Raw genomic sequence first — 15,276 nt, forward strand, 5'->3', positions numbered from 1 at the left:
TGCCAAGCTGTATTCAGAAAGAAAAAATATGAAGTCTCCTAGGAAGCAGTTACCTACCCAGTTCTTCATAGTTTGTGTATCTTGGACGTCTTTTATAGACTACATTCCACCATTATCAGGCACAGTATGATCTAGTGACAATTCTCCAAATATACTCTGAATGTGAAACCAGTTGGTTCATATACGGGTGCCAGAAGTATGCATAAGCATCCCATTGCATCTTTAGTTATCCTAATTAGCATTATATTTCAGATTAACTTCATTTTCAGCCTTGTCTGAGGGTGCTCTTTCCGTTTGTACCAAAACACAGATAAGCCAATACACCTGTCGCTTTACGGAACCGCATCCTCCAGAGGTACCTTGGGTTCTCAAACCCAGTAGGTTTGGCAGGGTGACATCCAGTAGTGCCAAAAAAGGCAGAAAATTAGGCATTTTAAGACACTGTATTAAAAAAACAGCAACAAAAACCCAAACCAACCAACCAAAACACCCCCCACAAAACCTCAGGAGTTTCAACTTTCCACTTGAGATTGGGAAACGACAGTAGCAGGAAAGCAAGCTTTCTGGGGGTTTGGGAAGCTCGTGATCTGATACACTGCTGCACTTCATACTGACACTTTTGATCGATGATTACTGGCACGTCACACATTTCCAAGGCCACCACCTTAGAAAACTAAAATACTTACTTTGAAATGCTTATCCTATTACAAAATAGAGCACAATGCCTGGAACAAACAGTGCTCCATCTGTTTTCTTGTGTTCTGTTTTCTTCTTCATCTGACAAATCATGAAGGAGATGAAATGATTAATTTGCCCACGCCACCATAAAGAAACACCTTTCCTTCCAGTCTTGCAGCAGAAGCAGCAACCAGTTTTAGCCCACTCCATTTACATGAGCTGCTATGTTTCCCCACTTAAACGGGCTGCACACCAATAGGGGCATTGCACTTAGGCTTGGTTCTCTCAAGGCAGAAAGACTTCCAAAACCGGTGGCTAACTCTGCGTGGATTTCCAAATAATAGTTTTATACAAAAGAAGCCTTAGCAGGTGCTGAACGTATATTTCTGCAGCGCACAATGTCTAAAATGCTTTTTAGCAAATCAAAGGGAAGAACAATGCAGCCTGGCCTTGGAACACATGGACAGAAACCAGCAAAGGCTGGAAATCTTCCCTTTGTCATCCATTATACTCGGCAGCCTCGCCAACACCAAGTGCTGCATACATCCACGCTAAGCCTGTTTCTTAAAACCAGCACTGTATAGAAGTTTAAAAGGGCAGCAGGGAGAAACGAGAGGAAGCAGCAACAACATACTAGAAAAGCGTATGAACCTTTGCAGAACCGATACTTAGCTGAACTAACTGAATTTGAGTCACCTAAAATAGCTGACACTCAGCCTGCCTCCACACGTTGTCCTCTGAACTTTGATTTTTACCTTTTTTCCTCAGAAAAGAACACATGGACTCTCTCAATACCCTGAGTCTCTACTCGCATCAGCAACTTCTGAGATCCATACCTGAGATTTTCAGTTTTATTTATTTATTAGTAAATGTAAGTCATTTGAAAAAATGAAGTGTCGTTCCTCCTCCTCCCTATTCTGTAAGCACTGCAACAGAAAGAAAAAGGTCACTATCTCACATTTTCCGCATGTTGTATGGACTTTCTCTCCCTGTGACACCTTCCAAACTTCCCCTCCCGCAGTCAGCTCTGAAGGCACAAAGCACACAGCTCCTCTCAGAGGAAGAAAGTTCAAGAGCCTTACTAAAGCCTTCCATTCACATAGGGGAAATTCAGCCAAACTGGGCAAAATCTACAGAATCTGAAATTTAAACACCATTGCTGTGTATTTTTGCACTTGTTATCTTTCTTACTCTTTTACCTTGAAGCAATGGACACAACCTTTTGTTTACAGAGGGCCACACTAGCAAGCAATTTTATTTTTAACACACTTTACTTTGACTTATAATTATCTGTGCCACCTCCCAACACTCATCCTTCTCCTGAGGCATCTAGAAAATCTTCACTGGGTACCACAAAAATATCTATACTACGGACCATATTTTTAAGAACAATAATAAAAAGGGTTACCTTATCCTTTTGTCTTCAACTTTTTTCAGATACTCATCTCTCTTCAATACTCCCAATATTTTTTCCCTTTCATGTTCCAACAAAAATGACAAATTGATGATCTCCAAGTGCTTCGTCATGGTTCTTCAACAGCCACTCTTTCAATGACCGCTTTCTCCAATCAATTCTTCCAATGATTTATTTGCACAAGTCCAAAGGCACGTTTGTGTCAGAGTTACAAGATCCACACAGTCAAGAGGTATTTTGAAAAATGCTTCTTTAAGTTAACCAGGTGTCAAGATTGTATTGCTTTGCCTTCCGACTACACAAGAAATAAAGGCTTCTTCCTTGTTTCTTCTTCAAGAAAGCCAGTCATTTTCCTGGTTACTGAATGCCCTTGTGTCCTGGCCGACACGCACCGGCACAGCGCAGGCCTTCAGACTGCATTCACAAGCAGCTGCTGAATCAACTTCCTGGCATAATTGTAGTTTGGAGCCACAAAATAGCTGGGTATATTTATTTCAAACTACCTGAAAGTCAAAACAAACAAGGGTGGGTGATTTTGACATTACCATCACGGTCTGATTTGAGAAAGGCTTAATCTAGTAATGGTTTGAAAGCCACCAAAGAATGGCTTGCAGACTATCAGGTTATCTCAGGGGCTACTTATACGTCATCTTTTCTATGTTGTTGTTTATTTACTCGGTAATGTTTAATTATTATGCTCCCACGAGGGCTCTGCAATTATCTTCCTACTGCAATACATTTAAATTACTATATTCACCTTGTAATACTTCCATCTTAACAGTAATAAGCATGGGGGTGGGCAGGGAGAAATGATTCTACTCATTTCCCTGAGATTACTTTAAGGGAAAAGTAAAAATTAACAAGTGGAAGGGCTTCAGAGGACAGCACTAAAAGTAAAGACTCTCCTCAAAACAAGTATACACCTGCATCTCAGCAAGTCATCCATTACACTTGCTTCACAGTCAATTTGGAGAAATAGATAGGAACTTTCAAGGAGTGATTTATCCACTTCCTGCAGACATTTAATTTAGGATGGTATGTTCTAGAAATGCCCATTCCCTTCCAGTAAATACAGCGGGAACTTAGAGTAACTTATTAACATGTAGCCACCCAGAAGTAAGACAAATTTCACTTTTTTTTTTTTTGGTCATTTCTAAACAGAAAACATCTTCCAAACAAAACCAGAAAAGACACCCTAGTCCATACTGGAGCTCTGAACTTGATCCTATTTGGAAAGAGTCACCAGGAGGCTACTTGGAAAATAGCTAAAACTTCTAGTTAACTGGTTGGAACATCCAGCCCTCACAGTCTCATAAGTAAAGACAGGGTTTCACATCGAAACAAGGCATGACCTCCAAGACACCTTTCCTTAAAAAAATTAAGCTATGTGAACAGATGCACATTGTACTTTGAAGCATACACTCATTGTATACAGTATACAAACATAAACCCATTTATACACAAAAAAAATGCATCCACATCATCATACATAAGTGCAAATACATATGTGTGCATACATAGGTGCACATAGGCTGTAAGGTCATGCAGATTTATTTTATGTTATGCATGCTGGAAGAACTAGAGCAGCTTTTAAGAAATTTAATTTTTTTTTAGAGCAGCCCTTGCTTCCCTAGCTTTCAACAGTTTGGAAAGGTTTTGACAAAGATAAATAGCACAGAGAATTGAAGGAGTAGTGTTCACAGTCTAGGACAACTATGGGTATAAGGCAAGATATCCTTCTGCCTCCCTTCCTAACAACCACTGAAGAAGGAAATGCCGTTGCCAATGGCATCAAATGAAATTTTTGTGTTGCTTTTCACCAACTACTTCAGAATATAAATTTTGAAATACCCCATTCCCCCAGTTATCTGACTATTTATTAGTAAAGGATACAAATGTCACAATTTAAGTTCAAAGGAGATTTTTCCTCATATTAGTCTTACATCAGCATGGGAATTTATTCTGATATTTTGTAACCTGCTTCAATTAATCTTTAAAATTTTCAAATTAATAAAAAAATCATAAAGTATACACAACTGGCATATAAGTATTTTAATCTATTTTTCCTTTTTTCCTAAGAAAACAGTAATATAAATGTTACTGTTTCTGCTGTACAGATCCAACTATCAGTGTCACTCGCATCAGGTAAGAAAATGGGACAGAAAGATCATACACAAACTGAAGGCACACAAGTCAATGCAAGGCAAGTCAGGACTGCCAATTATGAGCTTACTATTACTGAAAATTGGGAAACAAACAAACCACAGACCACTACTTTGGGCTAGATTGCTATCTTAAACATATAAAAGCCAAGTAATAAAAACACACATGGAGAAAGTTTACTTTGATTCTCTGCATTTATTTTAATAGGGGGAAAAAAAAAAACCCAACAAACCACTGCACCCTTAAGTTTATTCTTAAAGTCTTGAAAATGGTGTTTCTATTAATACCATAAGGCCAAGTTACTTATAAGCAAAAGGAAGAAATCCAACATGAGAATTATACTTTGTTACTATCAAGGCAGCTAGCTTCTTTCTTGAACTGTCTAGCAAAATACCTGGTGAAAACAGTACTTTCAGCCCAACTGGATCCTAACGTCAGTGGGCAAGGGAGCATGGGGCACTGGCATAAAACTCAGACAGCCAAGTTCAGCAGTCAGAGAATAAGGCAAGTGGCTTGGCTGGTCAAGGTGCTCCAAATTTCTGTTTGCAAGTTTTCTTGCAGGGGTGACATAGGTGGCACACAGCATTATTCTGGCACACATTTATTTTTTTAACTGCGAAAAAAAGCACCAAGTTTTATCGAAAAATGGAAAACCAAGAGGTTAAGGAGAAAGAATGAGCAATACAATTAGAAATTTAGGACAACAAAAGTGTTAAAAATGGTCTCTGATAGCACCATTATTGCCTTGATGATGCACTACAGGTAACTGGGGTTCTTGCAGAAAAACAGCGCAGTGGTACGACAGACGCACAGGCTGACAAGAACACTGTACTTTCTAAGATGTATTCTGATCTTGGGAATTCAGGGAAGAGAAAAAACACTTCAGAAGATTAACTTGGCATCTGGCCATATTTTCTAGCTTTCAACTCTAAAGAAGTTAGTACTCCTATCAGAGTATCCGAAAGCCACAAAAATTCCCTTTGGCTAAGCGTATCGCCTATCCTTGAATGTCCTGGAAGATTTTTCTCTCAATACAGGGAGACACATAGGAAATCCAAAATTCCTAAGGTGACATGCCATAATTGGGAATCCAGTTACTTCACTTGCCAGCTGGAGCATAGGGTCAAATATATAGACTCCAGAGCAGAACTAAGCCCTGGTAAGGGTGATGAGATCAAACTGTCAGATTAGATGAGCTTAAGTTTTAAGGGAGTGCTACGCTCTCCTGTGCCAGATGTAAATCAGCTGAAAGATCATTTCATTACGTTTCTTACAGCTTTCACCAGTGAGGAAATCCTAAACCACAGAACACACACCACTGGCAGCTGAGGCAACACTTGCAGGTAGAAAGCAGGCAGGATCTAAATCCCACGTGAACGGAGATCCTTCTGAGCCACAGGTCAACAGGCAGTCACAGCAACCCCTGGCTATGCTCAGGAACAGGTGGGGAAGAGGTTGGATTTAGGGGCCAGCACCAGAGGTGGTGGTAAGAGGTTTGAAGGCATGGAGAGTGGAAGCACGCAAGAAGAGGTTAACAAAGGAGAGAATGGAAGAATTCTTCTTACTGCCCGCAGGCACAACCTGACATTGCAACTGATCTCTGAGTTACCACTGCCTTCCGTGTCAGATGAGACTGGCTTGGAAACACTAGAGCAGACTCACTGGACAGTGGTCTAGTCAACAAAATCCTGGTATCTCATGCTGACAGCTGACCTTTTAGGTGAACTATGTGAATCTTGAATAGAAATTATTACAGTCTTGTTTGTAAAGAAACTATGTTAGAGTTTGCAATACAGAGAATAATGCGGAGTATTACAATGTTTACCAAATAGACAGATAGACCCAAATTACATTGATGTTACCCACATTAACAGAAAGATGTTTGTAGTAAAATCTATTCTTATAGAAAGACTATAATCAACTGAAGTTTTATTCTGTTCACAATGGGTTTTGTTGCTTTCTTTCTATTTTTTACTGAACACACCTGGGAATAGATCCTTCGGTCCCATTTATGACAAAAATCTTGTGGGTTTTAACTGTCTTTATCATGTAAGAGTGGGATTTGGCAACCATCAGAAAATACAATTTTACCTGCTTATGTGTTCAACCAACTCTATGTAGGTTAAAATATCTTGTGAATTAGTAAAAATACTCTCCTAAAGAGCTGGGATGGCAGCCTGTTTAATGATCTCAGACTCAGTACAAGTAAGACATAAGCAAGACATAAAACCCACCAATGACAGTCTTAAAAACCAGCATCCTCAAATTTCCCGTATTGCTTTGGTGGGGGAACACAGTCTCCAGCACAGCATCGACCACGTTGGCAATACAGCTTTTGTGTTCAGGGCTGCAGTAACACATCTGATGCTGAAATAGCCCAGTTTTTCTGTCCGCCAGCTATCCCACGTACGTGTACCAACCAGCTAATTGACATGAAGATTCAGACCCACCTCACCTTCCAGATTTTCTTCTGCACTATGAAATTGCTGCTCAAAAATAACAGATTTCCTAACCAGACACTGCCTAGCTGCTGAAGCAAGTATCTCAAGAGAAGTTCGTATTTGTTCTGACGGGATTCCTTCTAAACACATTACACTCATGACCTTTGCCTAAGTGATATGCTCTACCCCAAGTCAGCTGAAGTACTAGCAGCGGTTAACTTCGCATAAACCAAGTTTTCCCAATTCTTAGATAATGTTACTCTTGCAAGGCTATCTTTTAGGACTGAAGATAGTGCAGGTATCTCTACCCTACATGAAGCAGATCTAGCCAAAAATCCCTTGGCCCTGCATCCTACTTCGCTCCAGCCTGGTTAGACAAATTCTGTGTTGAAACTCCGATAACACTGCCTTCATTCTGCCATGTGCTGGTACAAGAGGTACCAAAATATCACCTGCTCACAGCAGGAGACCATCTGGTTTAGCTCCCGTACCTTTTGCGGTAAGTGGTGGGCATTTCTGTTATACACACAGTTGTTAAACAAAGAGAATGGTGATAGCAAAACCAGCAGGAACACTTGGCTCTATAGAAAAGGAGACTAATAAGTAACGAGATACTGTTTTTAAACAAACCACTACTTAAGACTTCCCTGCTTTAGACAACACATGATTAGAGACCAAGCCTGTATTTCACATTCAGATTTAACAGGAAAATTTGCTCTTCTCCTTTCCTGCGCTACTTTTTGTTCTCTCTCTAAATAGTCCAGAATAAATTAGCTGACAAAAGCTGAATTATGAACCAACCTAGGGTTGAAAAACAAAACCAGCCAGCCAGCTTTTAGAAAGTGACAATGCTCCTTTTAACAGACTTTTGATGTTTTATTAAGCAGCCCTGTGGCTGGTTTGGAAATGTAGTTGTTTTCATCCTAAACTAAGTGAAGATTTCACACAACAAAGCATTTGAGGAGCGCTAAAATGCAAATTAGGACACACCAAAAAATGCCAAGTCCCCTAAAAGGATGGGCTTAGTGCTAATCTACATTCAATATGTAGACCGAGCATTAATTTCTTAAGTCAGAGTAGAGCAATGATCTAATATTGGACTTGCAAAGGAAGTAGTAATGGAGGAGGAATGAATGAAGTGACACAATCGCAAGACAGTATGTAAGTGAGCCTCTCGAGTATGAGGTGGTTTTCCCTTGCCTCATGGGAAGGGTAGAAGAACTGCTCATAGGGACTATCCACGTGCTTTTCCCACTTCTCTTATTCCTGTGGAAAGGGATTTCCAGAATGGAGTCTTCCTCTCTGAAGCTATTGTTGAGGGAAGATACATTAGAAATAACAGACTCTTATTAGCACATGACAGCAAAATTAGACACAACTGAATAATAAGGTGCAGTTTATCCTGCAGTATACCTGCATCCACTGTACATAGGTACCATGTCTACCCAGAGAGCATTTGCTCACCCTCCCAAGACAAAAGAATTAGTTAAGGCTTGTTTAAAAAGAAAAAAGGGGGGGAGGGAGCCATTTATTTTTGCTAACTGCTAGCACAGCTGCTTGTGACAATTAGAAATACAGCACTCCCAAAACTGAATCTTCATGAGGGACGTTAGTTAAGAGCTACAAGAAGTACAATGAATCCACTGCACTCAGCTACATTTGTAGTTACCACAGGTGCAGTGACCACTACTGTCACTGCCGCATCTGTCCTCCTGAACCCAGCAAACCAACCGCTTCAGCTGCACTCCAAAACACTTTCCCCTCCGCTCTTCCCCGTCTCCTCGGGATGGAGGAGAAGCATCCTGCTTCCCAGAGACAGAGGCAGAGCTGAAAGGAAGCGAGATGAAGGAAGTGGAATTATCCTCTTTTCTCCAATGGCGCTATTATCAAATTGCTTGATGCAAGATATTACTCCCACCGCCAAGCCATTACGTTTACTTAGCCAGAAGCCAGCATGTGGAACAATTTAGTGACTCAGCAACAGAGGCAGCGTTTTCCATGTGCACTGACTGCAGTGGTATGGGAACTATGGCATCCCCTCACGTTGCTTGAGTGACAGAGCCTTCACCTACTGCTGGTAGGAAATTGCCAGCAGAGAAATGTGCTCTGCACTACAATATTTACTAGCACGGGTGTATCTGGGACAAGCACAACAGTATTCCCGTACTGGTAAAGAAATTCCTGCCAACAGTAGCCAAATGCAGCATGGCGTGGTGGACTGTAATTGACTTCTGCCACATGAGAAGCTGGGATGTATCATCTTAAGTTCTCTACACCAATGGTTTTCTACACTCAATTATTTCTCTACACCAATGCACGCAGCATGGGCAACAAGTAGGAGGAGTTGGAAGCCATTGTACATCAGGAAAACTATGATATGGTTGCCATCACAGAAATGTGGTGGGATGACTAGCACAACTGGAGTGCGGCGATGGATGGCTCTAAACTCTTCAGGAGGGATAGGTGAGGCAGGAGAGGTGGTGGGGTAGCCCTATACGTCAGGGAGTGTCTGGATAGTTTAGAGTTCAATGATGGTGATGATAGGGTGGAGTGTCTATGGGTAAGAATCAGGGGAAAGGCCAACAAGGCAGATATTGTGGTGGGAGTCTGTTACAGACCACCCAACCAGGATGAGGAGACGGATGAACTATTCTATAAGCAGCTGGGAGAAGCCTCACGATCGCTACCCCTTGTTCTTGTGGGGGACTTCAACCTGCCGGATGTCTGCTGGAAATACAATACAGCAGAGAGGAAACAGTCTAGGAGGTTCCTGGAGCGTGTGGCAGATAACTTCCTGACACAGCTGGTGAGGGAGCCAACGAGGGAAGGTGCCCCGCTGGACCTCTTGTTCACGAACAGAGAAGGACTTGTGAGCCATGTGATGGTTGGAGGCCGTCTTGGGCAGAGCGATCATGAAATGGAGTTTTTGATACGTGGAGAAGCAGCAAGGGGGGTCAGCAAAACTGCCACCTTAGACTTCCGGAGGGCGGACTTCGGCCTGTTTAGGAGACTGGTCGAGAGAGTCCCCTGGGAGGCAGCCCTTACAGGCAAAGGAGTCCAGGAAGGCTGGACATTCTTTAAGGAGGAAGTCCTAAAGGCACAAGAGTGGGCTGTCCCCAGGTGCCAAAAGACGAGCCGGCAGGGAAGAAGACCGGCCTGGCTGACTAGAGAGCTCTGGCTCGAACTCAGGAAAAAGAGAAGAGTCTATGACCTCTGGAAGAAGGGGCGGGCAACTCAGGGGGACTACAAAGGTGTAGTGAGGCTGTGCAGGGAGAAAATTAGAAGGGCCAAAACTGAGCTAGAGCTCAATCTGGCTGCTGCTGTAAAAGACAACAAAAAACACTTCTTCAAATACATTAGCAGCAAAAGGAGAGCTAAGGAGACTCTCCAGCCCCTAGTAGACGGGGGAGGGAACACAGTGACCAAGGATGAGGAAAAGGCTGAGGTACTTAATGCCTTCTTTGCCTCAGTCTTTAATAGCAGGGCCAATTGTTCTCTGGGTACCCAGCCCCTGGAGCTGGAAGATAGGGACGGGGACCAGACTGGAGCACCCATAATGCAGGGGGAAATGGTGAGTGACCTGCTGCACCACTTAGACATTCACAAGTCTATGGGGCCTGATGAGATCCACCCGAGAGTACTGAAGGAGCTGGCAGAAGAGCTCACCAAGCCCCTTTCCATCATTTACCAGCAGTCCTGGCTAACTGGGGAGGTCCCAGTTGACTGGAGATTAGCAAATGTGATGCCCGTCTTCAAGAAGGGCCGGAAGGAGGACCCGGGGAACTACAGGCCTGTCAGCCTGACCTCGGTGCCGGGGAAGCTGATGGAGCAGATCATCCTGAGTGCTATCACACAGCATGTAGAGAATAACCAAGGGATCAAGCCCAGCCAGCATGGGTTCAGGAAAGGCAGGTCCTGCTTGACCAACCTGATCTTCTACGACAAGGTGACCCGCCTAGTAGATGAGGGGAAGGCTGTGGATGTTGTCTACCTAGATTTCAGTAAAGCCTTTGACATGGTTTCCCACAGCATTCTCCTGGAGAAACTGGCTGCTCATGGCTTGGACAGGTGTACTCTTCACTGGGTAAAGAACTGGCTGGATGGCCGGGCCCAAAGAGTGGTGGTGAATGGAGTTTACTCCGGTTGGCGGCTGGTCACAAGCGGTGTTCCCCAGGGCTCTGTGTTGGGGCCAGTTCTGTTTAACATCTTTATCAATGATCTGGATGAAGGGATCGAGTGCACCCTCAGCAAGTTTGCAGATGACACCAAGTTGGGCAGGAGTGTTGATCTGCTTGAGGGTAGGCAGGCTCTGCAGAGGGACCTGGACAGGCTGGATCGATGGGCCGAGGTCAATTGTATGAGGTTTAACAAGGCCAAGTGCAAGGTCCTGCACTTGGGCCACAGCAACCCCATGCAACGCTACAGGCTTGGGGAAGAGTGGCTGGAAAGCTGCCTGGCAGAGAAGGACCTGGGGGTGTTTGTTGACAGCCGCCTGAATATGAGCCAGCAGTGTGCCCAGGTGGCCAAGAAGGCCAACGGCATCCTGGCCTGTATCAAAAATAGCGTGGCCAGCAGGACTAGGGAAGTGATCGTGCCCCTGTACTCGGCACTGGTGAGGCCGCACCTCGAATACTGTGTTCAGTTTTGGGCCCCTCACTACAAGAGAGACATTGAGGTGCTGGAGCGTGTCCAGAGAAGGGCAACGCAGCTCGTGAAGGGTCTGGAGCAGAAGTCTTATGAGGAATAGCTGAGGGAGCTGGGACTGTTTAGCCTGGAGAAAAGGAGGCTGAGGGGAGACCTCATCGCTCTCTACAACTGCCTGAAAGGAGGCTGTAGAGAGGTGGGGGTCGGTCTCTTCTCCCAGGTAACAAGTGATAGGACGAGAGGAAATGGCCTCAAGCTGCGCCAGGGGAGGTTTAGACTGGATATTAGGAAATTTTTCTTCACTGAAAGGGTTATCAAGCATTGGAACAGGCTGCCCGGGGAAGTGGTGGAGTCACCTTCCCTGGAGGTATTTAAAAGATGTTTGGATGAAGTGCTTAGGGACATGGTGTAGTGGTGGCCTTGGTGTTAGGTTTATGGTTGGACTCGATGATCTTAAAGGTCTTTTCCAACCTATACGATTCTGCTATTCTGTGATCTCTTGAAAAGGCACCAACCACTGCCCGAACCAAAGCTGCACAAGGCACAACAGCCAAGTTGGAAACTCAGCAGGAGCAGAATTGATGGCACTGCTGCCTCTTACGTGTGCTTCAGAAGGCCACAGTTCCCACCTCGGTGCTGGCACTATGTATCACAGCGTGCTGAACCTGGATCCAATGCACCCAGCTTTGACACTCAAATGAACAGAGGCACATTTCATACAGGCGCCGCTTAAAACACACAAATCCTGTGTATCCTGAGTTCATTCACATGGGGGTCTGAAATAAAATTCAAAACTAAGATGGCACCACTAGGTAGCCACAAAACGTGGTCCATGTCCACAATTATCTTTTATCTTTTCTGAGGCCCACAGCTGTATGCAAGCCTATGACAGGGGAAGGAAGGGAAGGACTGCTAACATTAAGTGTAATAAAATGGCAGAAAGACATAAAAAGGTTCTTGTCATACCAAGAACCTTTAACAAATGTAAAGCTTACCATGTTGAGAGTGTAATGGCCAACTTGTCTCTCCTCCTATTTTAACTTAAGCATACTGCTTGCAGAATGCCATATACAGGAGCAAGAAAAACCAGCTCCGCTTCTCAGTGATGTATTTGCAGAGTGCCCACGCCCGGGTAAGCAAACTAAGTGCCAGCAGGTACTGAAGCACCAGGAAATGCTTGTTGCACAAAATCAATAAATTTGCAAGATAAGGAAGAGCAACTCAAGACACTGAAATGAAGTGGCAAGAAAACAAAACCAAACCAAATTTGTTGTATGCGATCTCGGTTAATGGCACATGGATTAGACCGAGTGAGAGCTCTAGTCAGTATTATAATGCAAATAGTAAGCAGATACTTTGACTAAGAGCAAACTTCAAAGATCTTTAGATATAAGAGCTGGAAGATTTATGAACCGGCAAGTCATATATTGCATTAAAGAAAGGGTCACGTATGAGTTCGAAGAGACATTAAAAGCACAGAATACCAGCATACAAATTTGTATCGGTGCAGTGGAATGAATGCAAGCTGAGAGAAAAGCTGAAACTGATTGTTTCTGAGTCTACCTCTCCATAAGTCATGTAGTATAAAGCGTGTTTGACTACATAGTAATCAGAAAAACTCAGATTCATTAATCAAACAAAACCAATGGATTCAGAAGCAGTTCATTTTTTAGGTCAGGCACAATTCCAGCTTTCTGGTAATGTCTTGGCAAAGCTGTCATATACCTACAGGACAGCAGATCTCTCTCCAACCACAATCAATGCCTTTGAGCTATGTCTAGTGTGTAGCACTAGGGTAATAACATTTCAAACCCAAAATCATAAGAGTTTAAAGACTAAAGCAATAAGGTTAAAGCTCATTATGAAGTATTCCACCTTACTGTGTGTTGTGGTTTAGCTTCAGTTGGCATCTAAGCACCACACAGCCGCTCGCTCACCCTCCCCCCCCCGTGGGATGGGGGAGAGAATCTGAAGGGCAAAAGTAAGAAAACTTGTGGGTTGAGATAAGAACAATTTAATAATTGAAAAAAAAAAATTGCAATGAAAAGGAAAACAATGAGAGAGAGAAAGAGGAACAAAACCCAGCAAAAAAACCCAAGTGATGCAACCGCTCACCACCCACCGACCGATGCCCAGCCCATCCCCAAGCAGCAATCACTGCCCCCCGGCCAACTCCCCCAGTTTCTATACTGAGCATGAGGCCATATGGTATGGAGTAGCCCTTTGGCCAGTTGGGGTCAGCTGTCCTGGCTGTGCCCCCTCCCAGCTTCTTGTGCCCCTGGCAGGGCATGGGGAGCTGAAAAGTCCTTGACCAGTGCAAGCACTGCTTAGCAACAACTAAAACATCAGTGTGATGTCAACATTATTCTCATGCTAAATCCAAAACACAGCACTATACCAGCTACTAGGAGGAAAATTAACTCTATCCCAGCCGAAACCAGGACACTGTGTAAGAAGGCAGTAAATTAACATGCCTGATTATACAAATAAGAGAGCTAAGACTTAAGCTCAGCACTGCCAGTCTGAGCATTCATTAAACCATGCTCCTACTACAGGTCTCTGCTTGTTTTTCAGCCCTTATAAAAATCTTCAAGTAACATGAAAAAGCATTTTTTAAAAAACAAAAGTGACATTTTCTGTTTCCTTGCTGTAGAATTTTAGGCTCACGCAGCTGCCCGAACGGTCAGGTTACATACCGCATGCAACAGGGAACACCACAGCCCAGTGAAAGCTCCCTACGGAGTACACCGCTCGGCTGCTACCCCAACAACCTTGTGTCGTTTTTCAAGCGCGCTACGCCGGGAGAAAGGCAGCGTGCGTGCGGGCAGGGGAACAAGCGCGGAACAGACCAGAGGTAGAGAGTACACCAGACGGCGTTCGCTTGTGAACACAAGCCCACGCTCCCCAGAGATCCTACAACACACTGAAATGAGATAATTTAACCCCTTAGGTGATGCTTTGGAATAAACAATTGTCTAATAATCTTCTCTATATTACACTGCTTTAGCTAATATACCTACAAGCAGGAGGAAAGGAGCAGGAAGAATGACACAACAGGGTGGCAACCTTTTTCTTTTGTTTTGCTCATCACTGAGTAAACACGGTTCACTTTCTTGGCTAAGCATTTAACCAGAGAAGATGGTACCTCCCAGGGTAGGAATGGAAATAAAATTCAATGCGTCAGCATGCAAGATTAAACAAACCAAACAGATCCGAACCAAAGAACGAAGGAAGGAAAAATACTTTTGCTATTGTTAAGCAAAAAAAACATCCGTGCAACGTTAAATCATCCACGAAAATATGACTTAGGGCTTCAGTCATCTCAATCTTATTGCTTAGTCACAGCGTGTATGATGGCAGTATTCATTCAGTACTGAACTTTACCTTAATATGTTCAGGTTATTCCCTGTATCTCTATACTTTCTGTGATGAAATGGAAAGAAAAGCAGTGAACTGAGGTCTAGAATAGAACAGATTTATACACAGTTGTAAACCAAGTTCTAATATGCACCTTACATACGTTTTGTTTGATAGCTGGGTAGATTATACATTTAACCAAGACTCACCGTTACGAAATTTAACTAAGACAAGTTGAAGAAAGTTTATCAACTGTTTACTTTTAAACATTTGTAGCACCCTTTCCCCACATTAAAATAGGCATGGCATTTGGGAGCAAGAAATCACTTCTTGATACTGAGTTCTCTTAGAAATAGAAAGCAAGTACAATGCCAGCAAGGTTCCTAAGCCTTCTTTCTAACCACTAGCATTTCTTACAACTATCAACACAGTGAGTTTAGGAGAAGTTAAATTAATACATATTATGTTATGACATGATTGCATTTGACACCAGGATGCATGGGACAGGAATGAACTAGCACACCTGGGACACCTGAAAGCCAGTATCATCTCTGTTACTGGTCAGCAGCTGCTGCTCCG

At 43.3% G+C, this 15,276-nt stretch overlaps 1 protein-coding gene across 1 annotated transcript in view; it reads right to left on the bottom strand.

The window, feature by feature from the left end:
- Positions 1-15,276, bottom strand: part of SYTL5 (synaptotagmin like 5) — a 91,919-nt gene that overhangs the window by 59,303 nt on the left and 17,340 nt on the right. Inside the window, exon 3 of the mRNA XM_075491882.1 lies at positions 2,087-2,595. Within this exon, the coding sequence (XP_075347997.1) occupies positions 2,087-2,205 (119 nt within the window). The 5' untranslated portion in view covers positions 2,206-2,595. The remainder of the gene's footprint in view (positions 1-2,086; positions 2,596-15,276) is intronic.

The sequence above is a fragment of the Mycteria americana genome, chromosome 1 (genome assembly GCF_035582795.1).
Source record: "Mycteria americana isolate JAX WOST 10 ecotype Jacksonville Zoo and Gardens chromosome 1, USCA_MyAme_1.0, whole genome shotgun sequence".
NCBI lineage: Eukaryota > Metazoa > Chordata > Aves > Ciconiiformes > Ciconiidae > Mycteria > Mycteria americana.